A 14,890-nucleotide genomic window follows, 5' to 3' on the forward strand; every position below is an offset into this window, starting at 1 on the left:
ATGAATTCACTAAAGATTATTCCACACTTACAAAAGATGAATTTTTTAAGTTATTATTATTTTTAAAATAAATTTTATTTATTTATTCATGAGAGACACAGAGAGAGAGAGGCAGAGACACAGGCAGAGGGAGAAACAGGCTCCACGCAGGAAGCCTGACATGGGACTCGATCCCAGATCTCCAGGATCACACCCTGGGCTGAAAGCGGCGCTAAACCGCTAAGCCACCAGGGCTGCCCAAAAGATGAATTTTTGATACACAAATTATACCTTATAAAGCTGTAAGAAAAAGGATAAGGCATTAACATGAGCAACTCTTTAAAAAAAAAAAAAAAACATGAACAACTCTTATGTCCCTGAATTTGACAACTTAGATGAACGGGACAAATTCCTTGAAAGCCACAAATAACCAAGAAGAACGTGGATAACTTCAGTTACCTTATATCTATTAAGAAACTAAATTTGTAGTTTAAAATTTTTTTACAAAGAAAACTCCAGGTACAAACATTTAAGTAAAAAAAATACTGCCAATTTACACTAACCATTCCAGAAAATAGAACACTCTCCAATGAATTTTTTTTAAGATTGTATTTATGTATTTGAGAGAGACAGAGATAGCAAGAGAGAGCAGCAACAGGGAGGAGAGGGAAAAGCAGACTCCCTGCTGAGCAGGAAGCCTAATGTGGGCCCCCAGAACCCTGAGATCAAGATCTGAGACGAAGGCAGATGCTTAACCAACTGAGCCACCTGGGTATTCCTCTCCAATGAATTCTATGTGGCCATTATTATCCCTATACCAAACCCAGACCAAAATAGTACCAAAAAACTATAGGCTAATGTTCTTTATGAGCACAGATGCAAAAAACTTTAAAGATTTTATTTATTCATTTGTTTGTTTCTTTATTTGACAGAGAGAGTGTGAGCACAAGCAGCCAGAGTGGCAGGCAGAGGGAAAGGGAGTAGCAGACTCCCTACTGAGCAGGGAGCCCTATATGGGGCTTGATCCCAGGACCATGGGATCGATCATGACATGAGCTGAAGGCAGATGCTTAACTGACTGAGCCACCCAGGCACCCCCAAATGCAAATAACTTCAGCAAACCGTTAGCAGATTCAATTCAACAATATATAAGAATAATACATCATGGGGTGCCTGGGTGGCTCAGTTAATAAAGCATTTGACTTTGGCTCAAGTCATGATCTCAGTGTCCTGGGATGGAGCCCCGCTTTAGGCTCCTCACTCAGCATGGAGTCTGTTTTTCCCTATCCCTCTGCCCTTGCCCTTGCTCACCTGCTCTCTCTCTCTCAAATAAATAAATAAAATCTTTTAAAAAAATCATACATCATGATCAAGTAGAGTTTATTCCAGGAATGCAAAGTTAGCTTAACTTTAAAAATCAATCTAGGGCAGCCCCGGTGGCGCAGCGGTTTAGCGCCACCTGCAGCCCGGGGCGTGATCCTGGAGACCTGGGATCCAGTCCCACGTCAGGCTTCCTGCATGGAGCCTGCTTCTCCCTCTGCCTGTGTCTCTGCCTCTCTCTCTGTGTGTGTGTGTGTGTGTGTGTCTCTATGAATAAATAAACAAATCTTTTAAAAAAATCAATCTAATTAACATCATATTAACACACTAAAGAAGAAAAGCCACATGATCACCACAATAGATACCGGAAAAACATTTTATACATTCAAATCCATTCTTGAGGGCAGCTCAGTGGCTGCCCAGTGGCTCAGTGGTTTAGCGCCGCCTTCAGCTCAGGGCGTGACCCTGGGGCCCCGGGATCGAGTCCCACCTCAGGCTCCCTGCATGGAGCCTGCTTCTCCCTCTGCCTGTGTCTCTGCCTCTCCCTATCTCTCTCTCTCTCTCTGTCTCTGTGTGTGTCTCTCATGAATAAATAAATAAAATCTTTAAAAAGAGAGAAAAAATAAATCCATTCTTGATCAAAATTCTAAGCAGGGGTGACTTCAACAAAATTGCAGAGAAAGGACATTCAAAAACCCAATCCTCCATAAAAGCAAAGAAAATATTGGCAAAAATTGTCAAAATCAACATTTTTAGAACTCTAGAAATTAATCAGAGGCTTGCAGCAACCTGGGAGCATTTCTTCAAAAAACACGGAAGAATCTCGGTAAGAACAACAAACTATGTGGGTGTTGTGTTTTTTTGTTTTGTTTTTTTTCTTTTTAACTTACCCACTCCTTCTCCCTAGCTCAGAGGTAGCCTGAAAACCAAGAGCCACAATCGTGGTCTTAAACCAGCAGCCTGGCAGCCACTGGAGGAAGCAGGGCAGGGTTAGAGCTCTTTTAAAGCACCATTTACAGAGAACTGACAACTATCTCACCTATCCAGTAGTCCCCTAGAAAATCCCACTTCCAAGGCTCACCCAGTTCAGAGCCTGAATCGTGGGCATAGCATTTTCCCTGAGAGCGTTTGTCAAATCAGAAGCAATTATTTAATATCACCGCCACCTGAGATAGCAGATAATAGAGCAAACAACAGGGAAACTAAAAAGCTTAAAAGGAAAAGCTGGACCCAAGAATATATAATGCAGAAGGAATGGTCTCTTGAATAAATAGTGTTGAGGTACCTGGATAGCTACATGCAGAAGAATAAAACTAGACCACTGTATTACACCATACACAAAAATTAACTCAAAATGGATTAAAAACTTGAATATAAGACCATAAACCATAAAATTCTTAGAAGAAAACATAGGTGGTAAAGTCCTTGACATCCGTCTCAGCAACCTCTTTGTGGACTGGACTTCAAAGGCAGGAAAAACAAAAGCAAAAATAAATAAATGGAACTACATCAAAGCAAAAAGCTTCAGCACAGCAAAAGAAATCATCAGGAAAATGAAAAGGCAACCTACTGAATGGGAGAAAATATCTGTAAAACATATATCCGATAGGAGGTTAATATCCAAAATATATAAAAGGAATTCATCCAACCCAACAACAACAAACAACATGATTAAGAAATGGGGAAAGGATCTAAATAGACATTTCTCCAAAAAATACATCCAGATGGCCAACAGGCACATGAAAAGATGTTCTACATCACTAACTACTAGGGAAATGCAACTCAAAACCAAAATGAGATATCACCTAATACCTGTAAAAATAGCTATTATCAAAAAGACAAAAAATAACAAGTGTTAGAATGTAGAGAAAAGGGAACCCTCACGCACTGTTGGTGGGATTATAAATTGGTATAGCCACTGGAAAACAGTATAGAGTTTCCTCAAAAAATTAATAGAACTACCATATGACTCAGCTATTCTTCTTCTGGGTATTTATCCAAAGAATAAGAAAACTTTAGTTAAAATTATACGCACTCCTGTTTCTTGTTATGTTCACTGCAGCATAGTTTACAATAGTCAAGATACAGAAATAAAATGTCCATCAGTAGGGTCGACCTGGTGGCTCAGCAGTCAAGCTCAGCTCAGAGCATGATCCTGGAGTCCTGGGATTGAGTACCACATCGGGCTTCCGGCATGGAGCCTGCTTCTCCCTCTGCCTGTATCAGTGTCTCTCATGAATAAATAAATAAAACCTTTAAAAACAAAATGTCCATCAATAGATGAATGTTATATTTATATAATGAAGTCAAACTCAGCCATGAAAGAGAATGTAATCTTGCCATCTGCAAAAACATGGATGAACATGGGTATTGTGTCAAGCAAATTAGTTAGATGGATAAAGACAAATATAAAATCTTACTCCTATGTGGAATCTAAAAAACAACAGAAATGAATGAATGAAACAAAAATAATCTCATAGATACAGAGAACAGACTAATGGTTATGGGTTAAGGGGGTGGAGGAGTTGGCAAAATGGTGATGGACAGTAACTAGACCTATGGTGGTGATTGCTATGTGTGTATGCAGATGTCAAGTTATAAAGCTGTATACCTAAAACATATAATTTGTTTAAAAAAGGAAACGCTGGAAAACGAAATGTCCATAAGAAGTTTTGAAAAGCTCTGACATATTCCTGGGATTCTAAAAGGCCACACACATGTGCAGAGCTATTGCCAGCAGACCCACATTAGAAGAAATACTAAAGGAAGTTCTTCAGACTGAAAGTAAGTGATCCCAGACAGTAATTCAAACTCTTACACACACACACACACACACACACACAGAACTGTGGCAAGGTAATTAAATATAAATCCATATTTCTCCTCTTTTCTTATCTAATTTAAAAGCAACTATACAGAAGAGCATTATATAATTGTGTTGTTAGGTCTATAACATATAGAAACGTAAGATATTTACTGATAACTAGACAAAGATGAGTGAAAGCAAAGATGTATTAGGCTGAAAAAAAAAAAAATGGCACCAGATGGTGACTCAAATAATTAGGAACAAATGAAGAGGACCAGAAATAGTAAATAAGAAGGTAACAATAACAAATACTATAAAGCGTGTGTGTATTTGCATCTCCTTCTCTAAATTTCTATTTTTTTAAGATTTATTTATTTGACAGAGAGCACAAAAAGACTGCCTATTTTAAAAATAAAGAAATGACATAAAAGTATATAAGTAGAACTATAACAGTGCATACTGGGTTTGTAACATATAAATACAATATGTATAACTATAATACCATTCAGCCTGGAGTCTGCTTGAAATTCTCTCTCTCCCTCTGCCCCACTTCCCTCTCTCCTGGCATATAAGCACCCTCATGTATGTGCTCTCTCTCTCTCAAATAAATAAATAAACCTTTTTGTTTAAAAAAAAAAAAAAAGGAAAAAAATTAAGAAAAGAAGAGGGCACCTGGGTGGCTCAGTCAGTTAAGCATCTGACTTCAGCTCAGGTCATGATCCTGCGGTCCTGAGATTGAGTCCCATACCAGGTCCCCTGCTCAGTGGGAAATCTGCTTCTTCTCCCTTTCCCTCTGCCACTCCCACTGCTTGTATGTTCTCTCTCTAATAAATTTTTTTTTTTAAAAGAGGAAGAAAAAATAAATAAATAAATAAATAAATAAATAAATAAATGGAAGAAAAAAAGAAAGGAAATAGAATTATATAGAAGGAACTTTCTCTAACTTCTGGAATTAAGTTAGTATAAATCAAAAGTAGGTTCTGAGGGGCAGCCCAGGTGGCTCAACGGTTTAGCACCACCTTTAGCCCAGGGCCTGATCCTGGAGACCCAGGATCGAGTCTCATGTCAGACTCCCTGCATAGAGCCTGCTTCTCCCTCTGCCTGTGTCTCTGCCTCTCTGTGTATGTGTGTGTCTCATGAATAAATAAAATCTTAAAAAAATTAAATTTAATTTAAAAATTTTTAAAGGGATCCCTGGGTGGCGCAGCGGTTTGGCGCCTGCCTTTGGCCCAGGGCGCGATCCTGGAGACGCAGGATCGAATCCCACGTCGGGCTCCCGGTGCATGGAGCCTGTTTCTCCCTCTGCCTGTGTCTCTGCCTCTCACTCTCTCTCTCTCTGTGTGACTATCATAAATAAATAAATTAATTTAAAAAAAATAAATAAATAAAAAAAATAAAAATTTTTAAAAAGTAGATTCTGATAAATTAAGATGTATATAGTAATATATATACAATGGAATATCGTTGAATCACAAAAAGGAATGAAGTTCTGATACATGCTACAAAATGAATGATTCTTGAAAATATGCAAAGTGAAATAAGCCAGAAACAAAAGAACAAAAATTGCATGATTCCACTTACATGAAATATCTAGAATCAGCAAATTCAGAGAGACAGAAAGTAGATTAGGGATTACCAGGTACTGGGGGAAGGAGTTATTTACTCAATGGGTTCAGAGTTTCTGTTTGGAGTGATGAACAAAATTTGGAAATAGATAGTGGCAAGGGCTGCACAACAGTGTGAATGTGATAATGCCACTAAATTGTACACTTAGAATGGTTAAAATGACAAAGTTTATGTTACATATATTTTGTTTTTATTTTACCACAATTCTTTAAAAAAATATATATATGATAAGCCCTAGAGTAATCACTAATAAAAAGCCCTTTAAAAATACAAATACAATTAAATGGGGTGCCTGCGTGGCTCAGTTGCTTAAAAGTCTGCCTTCAGGTCAGGTCATGATCTCAGGATCCTGGGACTGAGCCCTGTATCAGGCACCCTGCTCCATGGGGAGCCTGCTTCTCTATCTCCCTCTGCCTACTTGCTCCCTCTGCTTGTGCTTTCTCCCTCTCTCTGGCAAATAAATAAATAAATAAAATCTGAAAAATAAAAATACAATTAAAAAGTTAAAAAATTGTTAAAAATCATTAAAGAAATTTAAAATAGTAAAACATTACAAAATATTCATTTAATGCACAAAAAAGCAGTAAGAAAGGAACAGAGGAACAAAAAGGACATGAGACATACAGAAGCCAATACTCAATAAACACACCACATAAAAGGAAAACTACAGACCAATACCAGTATCTCTCATGAACATAGATGGAAAACCCTCAAGAAAATATAAGCAAATCAAATCCAACAATATAATAAAGAGAATTATACACCATGATCAAGTAGGATTTATTCCAGGTATACAAAGCTGGTTTGACATTCAAAAATCAATTAATGTAATCCGCCACATCAACAGGCTAAACAAGGAAAATCATATGATTATATTAATTGATGCAGAAAAAGAACTTGACAAAATCCAATATCCATTCATGACAAAAAGCAAAAACAACTTAAAATGGATTATAGACCCAAGTGTAAAACATAATACTGTGAAACTTAGAAGGCAATACAGGAGAAAATCTATGTGACTTTGGATTTGGCAATGAGTTCTTAAATATAACAACAAAAGCAGGGGCTCAGCCCATTAAGCATTCAGCTCAGGTATTGATCTCAGGGTCCTGCGATCTCAGGGTCCCAGCTTCAGGCTCTGTGCTCAGCAGGGAGTCTGCTTGAGGATTCTTTCCCTCTCCCCCTGTCCTCTCTCAAATAAATTAATAAATCTTTTTTTAAAGATGTTATTTATTTATTCATAAGAGACAGAGAGAAAGGCAAAGACATAAGCAGAGGAAGAAGCAGGCTCCCTGCAGGGAGCCCAATGTGGGACCTGATCCCAGGACCCCAGGATCACGCCCTGAGCCAAAGGCAGATGCCCAACCACTGAACCACCCAGGTGCCCCTAAATTAGTACACCTTTTTTTTTTTAAGATGTTATTCATTTATTCATGAAAGAGAGAGAGAGGCAGAGACACAGGCAGAGGGAGAAGCAGGCTCCAGGCAAGGAGCCCGATGTGGGACCCGATCCGGGGATCGTGCCCTGGGTGGAAGGCAGGCGCCAAACTGCTGAGTCACCCAGGGATCCCCTAAATTAGTAAGTCTTAAAAGAAAAAATAAAGGCAAAAGCATGGTCCATGGGGAAAACAATCAATAAGCATGATTTCATTAAAATAAAAAACTTCTAAAATAAATAATAAAAAACTTCTGTGAAAGATACTATTTAGAGAATGAAAAGACTAGTCACAGACTGGGAGAAAATATTTGCAAAACATATATCTATGAAAGTCTTGTATTTAAAATATGCAAAAAAGCCTTAAAACTTAACAATAAGAAAACAATCCAAGAAATAGGCAGAAGATCTAGATAGCCAGCTCACCAAAGAAGATACACAGACAGCAAATAAACATCTGAAAAGATGCTCAACATCATTTGACACCAAAGAACTTCAAGTTAAACAAATTAATGGTAAAACAACAACAGAGGGGCGCCTGGGTGGCTCAGTCAGTTAGGCATCAGCCTTCAGCTCAGGTCATGATCCCAGGGTCCTGGGATCCAGCCCTACATCAGGCTCCCTGCTCAGCAGGGAGTCTGATCCTCCCCCTGCTCATGCCTTCTTACTTACTCTCTCTAATAAATAAATAAAATCTTTAAAAAAAAGAGAGAGAACAACAGATACCAGTACATACCTATTAGAATGACTAAACAAAAAAAAATTAACTGCCAATACTAAATGCTGGCACAACAACAAGAACTTTCATTGATGATGGGCAGCATGCAAAATGGCACAGGCACTTTGGAACATAATTTGGGTGTTTCTCCAAAGCTAAATTTATACTTTTACACACAATCATACTCCTAGGTATTTACTCAATTAATCTGAAAACTTATGCACATAGAACACCTGCACAAGAATGTTTAGCACAGGGGAACCTGGGTGGCTCAGTGGGTGAGTGTCTGCCTTTGGCTCAGGTTGTGATCCCGGAGTCCTAGGATCGAGTCCTGCAGCAGGGTCCCTGTGGGAAGCCTGCTTCTCCCTCTGCCTATGTCTCTGTCTCTCATGAATAAATAAACAAAATTTTAAAAAAAGAGAGAGAGAGAATGTTTAGAGCAGCTTTATTGAAACTTTATAGAAGCAACTAAAATGTTCTTCAGTCAGTGAACAAATAAACAGATTAACTATGAAACATCTCTACAATGGAATATTCAGCAATAAAAGGAGTTATGAAGCCATGAAAAAAACACAGAGGAACCTTAAGGCACATTGCAAGTGAAGGAACACCATCTAAAGGGACTATATACTACATGACTCCAATTATACAACATTCTGGAAAAGGCAAAACTTTAGAGGCAGGAACATGATCAGTGCTTGCCAGGAATTCGGAGGAAGAAGGATGGATGAATAGATGAAGCACAGAGGCATTTTTAGAGAAATAAAACAATTCTGTATAGTACCGTTATGGTAGATACATGATACTATTCATTTGTAAAAATCCATAGAATTTTATAGCAAAACGAGTGAACCTTAATATATGCAATTTAAAAATTCACATAGGAGGTAAGAGACCCCAGGAAAGAATACAGACTGTGACAAGGGAATCTACCTTTATCACAGATGTATGAAACAATCTCACTGAAGGGGACAGGACGAAATGCCACCAACCTAAGTAACTAAGGAAATGAGTGGAACTGCACATAAGTACTGTACTTTTGACAGTTTTTTTCCCATGGAGTATGATCTAACAATCCAAATACTGCTATGTGTGTATGATGAAATTGGATGGTGGGAGCCGGGTTTCTTTTCTTTCCTTTTTGGTTAGGGGAAGGGATTTGGGAGGGGGAGTAGCACCAAGTTTCTAATTCCAGTAGTAAAAACTGATCAATAAGCAAAGGGGAGGAAGCTAGAATGATCCATGTGGTAATAGATTAAATCTTTTTTTTAATGTTTATTTATTTATGATAGTCACACACACACACACAGAGAGAGAGAGAGAGACAGAGGCAGAGACATAGGCAGAGGCAGAAGCAGGCTCCATGCACCAGGAGCCTGACGTGGGATTCGATCCCGGGTCTCCAGGATCGTGCCCTGGGCCAAAGGCAGGCGCTAAACCACTGCGCCACCCAGGGATCCCTGGTAATAAATTAGAACTGGAGGTAGTATGAACGCATGTTTAGCCTAATATAGATACAATAGTTACATATAGAAATATTTAGGGGTATCTGGATGGCTCAGTCTATAGAACATATGACTCTCGATCTCAGAGCCATGAGTTCAAGACCCACTTTGGGCTCAGAGCTTACCTTAAAAAATATGTATTTATAATAATACATGCATGGGTTGCTATTCACACATCTATTTCTTCGCTCTGTCAGTGGAGAGGGGTTAAATGACACTCCTACCAAAAGCACTGCTAGGAGTGGGGAGTTATGCTCCCTCAAGTGGAGGGCCAGGTATGTACATAAATTGAGCAGTAGCTACAGAAAGCGGGGCCAGAGATAAGATGAAAAGGACAGCATCAGGGACAGCACTACATCAGGAAAAATATTGGAGACTCAGAAGAGCAGCCAGGAATGGTCCCTGTCTACCAGCAATGGTGCTAATGCTCTAATAACAGAAGGAAAAGCCACCAGAGGCAGGCACATCCACCTGAAGCTTAAGCACAACCCAAGGGGTAGAGACTAAAGCATCTCTAAGCAGACCTTTCTAAGTTGGCATTTGACACCTTTACTTCTCCCATCTCTGTGTGTTCTGAAGGGGCAGAAACCTAGAAGACTTAAACCCATGGGTAGGCTCTCTGAAGCACCCAGCATGAAAGCCTGCTGCTGTGGCCTTAGTAGGATCTGTTAAGCATGTAGAGAATGAGCCAGCATGCTAATAAGGACAGCAAAGAGCACTGAGAGATGAGCCCCACGCTCATCTCTTAGAAGTAGGTGACTGCATGTGGTGACTGGATCTGTTATTAAACAAGCCTTAGAAGCTGGCCTGCAAGAAAAGGGGCCTGCTGGAAGGGTCTGGGTATATTGCCTCAGCAGCATCTCTGGTTCCAGGGGTGATCACCTGAACCCAAGGGCATGTTCCAGGCTCAGGTTTAGGAATGGGGAAGGTGGGATGCACACCATCGGGTAGGTCTCAGCTCCGGACACACTGGTGGGTCAGGAAGCACGGAGCAGGCAAATGTAAGCAGCTCTGGACCAGGAGCCATAAACTTGCTTTTGGAACCAAACTCTGCCATTCTCATCTGGGCATCACTTAGCATCTTGAAGCCTGTTTCTTCATCTTTACAAAGAAGTCTCCTGACTTCTTCACATGGTGGTCAGGAAATCAAATGAGATAACGTGTGTGCATGTAGTTGGCCAACTACCAGACCAGGGGTTCTCAAAGTGTGGTCCAAAGACACCTGGGAGTTCCCGAGATCCTTCGAGATGGTCTGAGAGGTTTCCCTCTTCCAACTAGCACCTGCCTGCACCCAGAATTCCTTTGTAAACTTCTTCCAAAGCAGTTGATGGGTCCAGTTGTCCTTTATGAAACTAAGGAGATTTTCAAAAATATGAAACCATGCTTCTCTTTCACGACCTACGTTTGTGTTGACATGTTATGGGTTTATCATTTATAAATGAGTGCTTTTAAATTTTATTTTAGGGATGCCTGGGTGGCTCAGTGGCAGAGTGTCTGCGATCGGGCTCAGGGTGCGTGATCCCGGGGTCCAGGGATCAAGTCCTGCATCGGGCTCCCCGCAGGGAGCCTGCTTCTCCCTCTGCCTGTGTCTCTGCCTCTCTCTGTGTCTCTCATGAATAAACAAAATCTTTTAAAAAAAACTAAATTTGTTTTAATTCCTCACACCATAAGAATTAATAGGCACAAGAGAAGCTCTTCGGGGTCCTCGACAATTTTCCGGCGTGTAAAGGGGATCCCGAGACCAGTCCGGGAGCCTCTGTGGGGACAAACGGGTGGAGGGTGTTCTCAGGCGGCGAGCCACCCCTCAGGGGCTGATTCCGGGACCCTTTTATAAAACAGCCGCGCGTTCGCGGTTTCCACTTGCGGGAAAGGCTCGTTTTGTGCTTCTGGGGCTGCTAAACCGAACGTTTGTACCCATTTCCCCGGCCCGAGCAAGGACCCTCCCACAGGAAAGCACGCGCGGGAGAGGCGACCCTGAGGCGACCCTCGCGGAGCGTCGGCGACCTTGGCAGAGGTCGAGCCTGCGCGCGGGAGGCGCGCGGGGCTCCCGGCCGGCGGAGGGTGGGCTGGGGGGTGGTTCCCGACAGGTACTGGGGAGGCCGGGCCGGGCGGCGGGGGACTCGGGGACCCGCACTTACAGCCTCAGCAGCGCCGCCGCCGGCGTCCCGAGTGGCACTCTCCGCAGCAGACGCAGCGCCATCTTCCTGACGCGCGCGCCCCGCCTCATTCCGGTCCTTCCTCGTTACGCCCCGCCCCCGGGGGCCGCCCCACGTGGCCCCGCCCTCAACCCGGCCCCGCCCCGCCCCGCAAGCCACGCCCCCTCCCTGAAGCACCGCCCGGAGCCGGGGGAGGGTCTCTGCTGCCGAAACTCCTCCGCGGTCCCGGCAGGCACAGCAGGACTCCGGATGGGTGGCCCTTTCTTGAGCGGTTTTTTGGGTGACTGAACCCAGTTTTCTCGGTGCTTCTGGGTTTTTTTAAGGCAACTTTTTTTTTTTTTTAAAGTTTAGCATGAATTACCATTTTATTTTATTTTTATTTTTTTTAATTTTTATTTATTTATGATAGTCACAGAGAGAGAGAGAGGCAGAGACATAGGCAGAGGGAGAAGCAGGCTCCATGCACCGGGAGCCCGATGTGGGACTCGATCCCAGGTCTCCAGGATCGCACCCTGGGCCAAAGGCAGGCGCTAAACCGCTGCGCCACCCAGGGATCCCCAAGGCAACTTTTTTTTTTCAAATTTTCTTTTTTTCTTTTTTTAAGATTTATTTATTTATTTATGATAGAGAGAGAGAGAGAGAGAGAGAGGGAGAGGCAGAGACACAGGAGGAGGGAGAAGCAGGCTCCATGCACCGGGAGCCCGACGTGGGATTCGATCCTGGGTCTCCAGGATCACGCCCTGGGTTAAAGGCAGGAGCCAAACCGCTGAGCCACCCAGGGATACCCCCACTTTTTTTTAAAGATTTATTTATTTATTTATTTATTTATTTATTTATTTATGATAGACATAGAGAGAGACAGGCCAAATTTTCTAGGGATTAGTTTCTTTTGTTGTTAAAAGTACTGCCTAGGGGATCCCTGGGTGGCTCAGCGGTTTAGCGCCTGCCTTTGGCCCAGGGCGTGATCCTGGAGTCCTGAAATCGAGGCCCACATCAGGCTCCCCGCATGGAGCCTGCTTCTCTCCCTCTGCCTGTGTCTCTGCCTCTGTGTGTGTGTGTCTCTCATGAATAAATAAATCTTAAAAAAAAAAAGAACTCCCTAACAAATTTGTGAGCCTCACCATGTGCACACTTTAGCAGTTAATCCATTATGGGACATATATGCCTGTAGTAGGATCAGAACAGCTGTGGGCAACTTTTGGGGCCAGAGAAATGCTTGCTGAACACTCAAGCAGCAAACACAACTCTTCACTCTAACTCCTTGCTAGTGTTGCAGCAAATACAACTACTACTTTACAGTTGGGGGACTCCTAAGGTATTAAAACAGACTTTGTGACTAGCTGTGTGACTTTGGGCAAGTTACTTAAGTTCTCTTTGTTTCAGTTTCCTCCTGTATAAAATGGGAATATAAATAGTACTCACCTCATAGGGCTGTTACAAGGATATGTTGAGTTAATGCCTATAAAGAGCTTAAAGCCTTGCTGGCCCAGAGCAAGTGTTCAGTAGCATTCATTCTCATTATTATCATCATCATGTCAATTCCCTTCTTGAATTCCTTAGGTGGCTTCCAATGGGAAGCATTTAGAATAAAATCCGAGTTCTTCACCACAACCCTGCCTATCTCCACCTTATTTCAGGCCCACATTTTTTCCCACTTTTTAAAAGTTCACTAAGCCATCTCCCACTTCAGGGCCTTCCTGCATGCTGCTCCCCATCCCGAGAACACTCACAGAGATACCTTCTCATCCTCCAGCACACTGAGACCACCTGTCACCTGCCCAAAGAGGCCTGCACTGACTTCCCAGAGTGTCCTCCCAATATATTTCACTGCCACAGCAACCTGATGGTTTCCATCACAGCCCTCATCATGATATTTGGAGATTTGTGAATTCACTTTCTTATTGTTGCCTTTCCCTCGGGGATTCTCAAGGTGGAAGGGAACTGCTGCCCATTGATCATAGGGCTGGGCTTTGGGGATGTGTTATGACCATTAAGGGGGTAAAGACTAGTATTGTGTAGGCAGTCCCACTCCCAGAAACCAGACTAGTTCTCTGGTTTGAAAACTCCATCTACAAGAATAGACTGTGAGCTCTTGGAAAACAGGGACCTGGTGTTTCTTGTCAGTGTTGGTGCCACGAGCACCTGGGTGAGTGACTTTTAACCAGTAGGTATTTAATAAACATAAAACGAAAATGTTCCACCAACCTCATTATAATTCCAAGAACTGCCATATGAGTAGTTATCTTTATTAAACATGCCCTGGACCTTATGGCTTTTTAGGTAAAGTAGGACCTCCAGTGACTCATTTGCTGATTGAATTTCTTTCAGACTCTGCTTGAAGAAATTGTAGCTATGCTCTTTCTCACCAGGACTCCTGTGGTTTTGTTGAGCTTCTTCATGAGAGGACTAACTCATAGGTATTAAGAACTGTTTTCTAATGTTTGTATATTTGAAAATAAAGTTTTATTAACTTCCCATATTTCTGGCTATAATAGAGAAAGGAAACCAGAGTTCCTCCTTTGAGGCTAGTCAAATCTGTTTTTATTCACAGCCTCCAAAAGTAAAATAAAAGTACATGTTTGCCCCAAGGACATTTTAAAAATATGAAATTTAGCAGAGACTCATTATCCTGTTAAATTAGGCAATCCAATAGGGTAAGAACCTTGCAGAGATCTGAGAAAGAAGAATAAGGGCCAGAAACATTACCTCTGGAGCATAATAAGCTCAGGGGTAGCAATAGTGAGCACTAGAATAATGAAGCAACACTGATAATTATTGAACCTGGGTGGCTGGTACATAGGGTGGGAGTGGGGTTGATTATATGTTCCTCACCTTTGTATATGTTGAAAAATATTCTTAACAAAAAAATTAAAACAAAAATCAGTTCAATTAATACTTAGCATAGAAAGAGCCAAAGGCAATTTTACCCAAAACCATTGAAGGTTAAGCCTCAGGGCCCCTGACTTGAATAGGCCCCTTACAAGTCCCTCCTACTGTGTGTTCACAGGTCATTTGTCTTTGTAAAAGTAAGATACTTTAACTACCATTAGTCAGGGTACTTTCTCTGTATACTGCAACTTACTTTCTCTCAGGCTTCTTTTGTGTTGGGTGGTGTTGGAGTGGCATTTTTAAAAAATGTTATGTAATTATTTAAGTAATCTCTGCACCCAACATGGGGCTTGAACTCTTGAGCCGAGATCAAGAGTCACATAGTCTACTGACTGAGCCAGCCAGGTACCCCTGTGGCTGCAGCAGTTTGAGGGTCCAGTTAAGCAGAAGTTGAGCTGAGCTATATTTGGCTTAGATCTAGTAGAATGTGTTTATGTGATTTTTTAAATGCATTTT

At 41.7% G+C, this 14,890-nt stretch overlaps 1 protein-coding gene across 7 annotated transcripts in view; it reads right to left on the reverse strand.

The window, feature by feature from the left end:
• Positions 1-11,661, reverse strand: part of CLYBL (citramalyl-CoA lyase) — a 300,028-nt gene extending 288,367 nt beyond the window's left edge. For 5 of the 7 annotated variants that reach the window (XR_012009810.1, XM_072782503.1, XM_072782502.1 and 2 more), the window contains exon 1: positions 11,528-11,661. Coding sequence is in view for 4 of the 7 variants with exons in the window: in XM_072782503.1 (XP_072638604.1) it covers positions 11,528-11,616 (89 nt within the window). In the remaining 3 variants the exon portion in view is untranslated. The remainder of the gene's footprint in view (positions 1-11,527) is intronic. The other 2 variants (XM_072782505.1, XM_072782509.1) reach the window with 2 other exon arrangements.
• Positions 11,662-14,890: the final 3,229 nt, after the last annotated feature.

Source organism: Canis lupus, chromosome 17, assembly GCF_048164855.1.
Source record: "Canis lupus baileyi chromosome 17, mCanLup2.hap1, whole genome shotgun sequence".
NCBI classification, from domain to species: Eukaryota; Metazoa; Chordata; class Mammalia; order Carnivora; family Canidae; genus Canis; species Canis lupus.